At 52.8% G+C, this 3,967-nt stretch overlaps 1 protein-coding gene across 4 annotated transcripts in view; it reads left to right on the plus strand.

Annotated features, from left to right (window-relative positions):
* The window catches only part of SEPTIN6 (septin 6), an 85,070-nt gene that overhangs the window by 3,436 nt on the left and 77,667 nt on the right, over positions 1–3,967 (plus strand). For 3 of the 4 annotated variants that reach the window (XM_017885155.1, XM_017885153.1, XM_017885154.1), the window contains exon 1: positions 21–365. In XM_017885155.1, the coding sequence (XP_017740644.1) occupies positions 336–365 (30 nt within the window). In that variant the 5' untranslated portion in view covers positions 21–335. Of the gene's footprint in view, positions 1–20; positions 366–3,967 lie in introns of those variants that run through there. The other variant, XM_017885152.1, reaches the window with a different exon arrangement.

Here is a 3,967-nt window from a genome sequence, read left to right on the forward strand (position 1 = left end):
GGGNCAGAGGACGTGGTCACAGAGGGGAGCCCCCGCCCCCCTTCGCAGAAGCCTGCGGCTGGGGTTGCAGGAAGAACTGGAACTGGGCTGGCCGAAGTGGGAAGCGGCGCGTTAAATCCGCCCCCTCTCCATACCCTACTTTCAAGGGGTGGGCGGTAGATGGGAGGTTGGGGTTGGAGCAGCGGCGAGGGGGCCCCTCCCTTGCACCTCCCCCCACCGGACTTGGTCGCGCCCGAAGTGTAACACTTTCTCTTTGTCGGAGGAGCTCCTCTGTTTCCTGTGCAGTAGCTCCCGTTGCGGCGGCACCCGTGGCAGCCCTGGCGGACGCAGGAGCGATGGCAGCGACCGATATAGCTCGCCAGGTGGTAAGTGCAGAGCGTGGGTGCCAGGGCCAGGGCCGAGGGCCTGGGGAGGGTCAAGGAGACCTGGCCGCCGCCCCCACATCGCGAGGAGGGCAGTGGGCAGCATCCAGGAGCCGAGGGCACGGTGGGACTTCTGCTCCCGGGGTCAGCAGCTCAGTCCCCCAACCAGTCCCGGAAAACGGTGGTGGCGCGCAGGGGTCGGGGGGCGGCAGTGGGGCTGGCAAAGCCTGCGGGCCGGCGGCTGAACTTGCATTGCCCAAGAGCCGCAGTGAGCGCCGCCGCCTCCCTCGCTGCAGCTGCGGCCCCACGGCTGGGGCGTTGCCGAATGAATGGCCGTAGGAGCCGCCGAGCCCTCCAGGTCCCTGGCACCCTGGCCTTGCCGCGCCCCTGCGCACGGCTGCCCGTTGTGACCTGGGACGGCACAGGCAAAGAGGCGCGGGGCTGGGGTTAGCCTGGGGCAGAAGGCTGTGAGTGGCGAGGGGGGCGGGGAGGTGACTGGCTGGGATAAGGTTTCTCTATATGCATTACATATGTGACTGCGTCTGTATGTGTATCGGTGTGCGCGTATGTGTGCACGCGCGCGCGCTCGTGTCTTCCCGGGCGGGCGGCGGCGTCGCCGGGGTTCTGTCTGTGACCCAAAGAAGTCTGCCTGTTTCTCTGAGTGTGCTCACCTCTGTGGTGTGTGTCCGAACGCCTCTCTGTCTGCTTGTGCTGTGTGCCTCTGGGTCTCATTTGTGCGTCAGTGTGGGGTGCAGTTGGTTGGCCTGTAGGTGGCTGGCTGCGTATTTTGGCATGTTCTGGAGCGGGCCTCTGAGGATCTGTCTCGGGTGCCTGTTCAGTGTAACTGGGCTTGTGTGCCAAAACCTGTGGAGCTGGCTTCTTTCTATGGAGACTCAGGAAAATAAGTGTGAGACTCGCAAAAGCGGTGCCGTCTCTTTTTTTGTTGGCGACCGACTCAGGGAAAAAAAAAAATCTTCATTTAAAGAAGTGAAGTTTTCCAGCCTGGGATGTGTAGAGAAACCATGTTGAAGTGACCTGAGGCTCCATGTTTGTTTTTTAGACCAGAAGTTTGGTTGCAAAGGGCGATGAATTCCATTTGTGGGGGACACCCTAGCTTGTCTATTCATCCATGGGTATCTGGGACTTTAAGAAGCCCACCAGCACCCCGAGGTGAGGAAGGAGTGGGAGACAGAGGTAGGTCAAATCCCATGACACCAAATGCTACTTGACGAAAATCTCTGAACCACATAAAAATGTTTTTCAACCTTGTAGCTTACTTGTTTAGGAAAATAGTTCATGCAAGGCAATTACAGTACAAAAAAAAAAACAACAACAACAACAACAGCCTCTAGGTATTTGGTGTAATTGAAATTGATTTTTCAAAATCTGAAGCCAGAATCTGATAGTATTTTCTCTACAGAATATGTATTAATGTATTTCCTCTCTTTTGCCCCTGTTTGGAAAGGCAGGATCATTTCTTCGGAACCTCCTCCACCCCCTGCACACCCTAGCACAGTGCACTTTATGCAGTCATGATGTGGAAGGACCAGGAGTAGACAGGAGACATTCTCTGTGATGATGGAATTTGAGAGAATTTTCTTCCCCCAAGATTGGCACTCTCATTGTTTATTGCTTTAGTGTTTTGAGGGCTTCCTCTTTTCTGCTGTGGCTTTTCTGCTTCTGGTTACCTGCATTTCAGAGATGGTATAGCTGAAGTAGAGGAATTAATCTCTGGGATTACACTTGCTCCATCCAAAAATGAGGCTAATGATTTTTCATGTCAGCTAATGAATTTGCATCGACCTGTCCTCCATATTCTCACCAGTTTCTCTTGCCTGGATTAGGATTTCAGGGCAGATGTTGCAAAGGGGAACATTCCAGAAGACTGTGTGTGGTTCACCTCAGGCACAACTCAGGCAACCCAGAGATGCCCTTTGTTCTGCAAATGGGGATGAGGGGGTGGTTTAGGACCACTTGGTTTGCTTTGCATGGCTCCAGTTTGCTCTGGCTGGCCTTGCCATACTGTATGATGAAGAACATAATTGTACGCCAGATTCTGAAGCTGAAAGAGCAGCCTAAGCACTCGAGACCTTGTTATCGTGATAAATGGGTTTCTGGGAAAACTGACGTCACTCTCCATGCCCCCCTCCCCCAGCCAGTGAAGCTCCTGTTTATGTGTCATTTGTCTCTCTGTTCTCCTTTGTGTCTGCAAGAAGTTGTAATTCACCAGGGAAGACGGAATTAACTCAGGAGACCTTGGACATCTGATTGCTGCTTGTTTCCTCCAAGGAACATGTATTCAGGGTTTGGGAACAGAAGACTAGAGAATAAACCTAAGTGTGGCTAGCTTAGGATTCTTTTTTTTTTTTTTTGAGATGGAGTCTTGCTCTGTTGCCCAGGCTGGAGTACAGTGGCACGACCTCTGCTCACTGCCAACCTCAGCCTCCCGGGTTCAAGTGATTCTCCTGCCTCAGCCTCCCGAGTAGCTGGGATTACAGGTGCCTGCCACCACGCCTGGCTAGTTTTTGTATTTTTAGTAGAGACGGGGTTTCACCATGTTGGCTAGGCTTGTCTCGAACTCCTGACCTTGTGATCCCCCACCTCAGCCTCTCAAAGTGTTGGGATTACAGGTGTGAGCCACCGCTCCCGGCCAGGAATTCTTTTTAATGAGCTCTGAGACGTGGTACCATGCGAGTAAGTGCCCTAGTGTGTGTGTGTATGTGTGTGTAAGCAGTGGTTGTGTTCTTTCTAGAGTCAGTTGAGAGTCACTGTGGGTAAACATCCTTAGTGACTAAAACAAGCCTTGTTGGGTAAGGCTTGTTGGGTAGGGCTTATATTGCATGCAGCCAACTTTGGAAGTTCAATTCTGGTGCACATAATACAAGTCCATCCCATTTGAATGAACACCACAAAGGGTTTGGTGTGACAACATCATTTCTCCACTATGTCCATGTTTATTTGATTGAATGATATGTGGCCAGCACTATGGTTAGCCCTTGTCAACTGGACAAAAAAAGGTAGTAGGCTTTAAAAAACGTTCGTGATCGGACTGGGCTCGGTGGCTCACACCTGTAATCCCAGCACTTTGGGAGGCTGAGGTGGGCGGGTCATGAGGTCAGGAGTTCGAGACCAGCCTGACCAACATGGTGAAACCCCGTATCTACTAAAAATACGAAGATTAGCTGGCTGTAGTGGCGCGTGCCTATAATCCTAGCTACTCAGGAGGCTGAAGCAGGAGAATCGCTTGAACCCTGGAGGCAGAGGTTGCAGTGAGCCGAGATTGCACCACTGCACTCCAGCCGGGGCAAAAGAGCAAGACTCCGTCTCAAAAAAGAAAAAAAAGAGGCCGAGGGGGGCGGATCACGAGGTCAGGAGATTGAGACCAGCCTGGCTAATATGGTTAAGCCCCATCTCTACTAAAAATACAAAAAAATTAGCCGGGCATGGTGGCGGGCATCTGTAGTCCCAGCTACTCTGGAGGCTGAGGGGGTGAACCTGGGAGACGGTGCTTGCAGTGAGCCAAGATCACGCCACTACACTCCAGCCTGGGCGACAGAGCCAGACTCCGTATCAAAAAACAAAAACAAGCCGGGCGCGGTGGCTCA

This window comes from Rhinopithecus bieti, unplaced genomic scaffold (assembly GCF_001698545.2).
Source record: "Rhinopithecus bieti isolate Rb0 unplaced genomic scaffold, ASM169854v2 scaffold_15117, whole genome shotgun sequence".
Taxonomy (NCBI): Eukaryota; Metazoa; Chordata; class Mammalia; order Primates; family Cercopithecidae; genus Rhinopithecus; species Rhinopithecus bieti.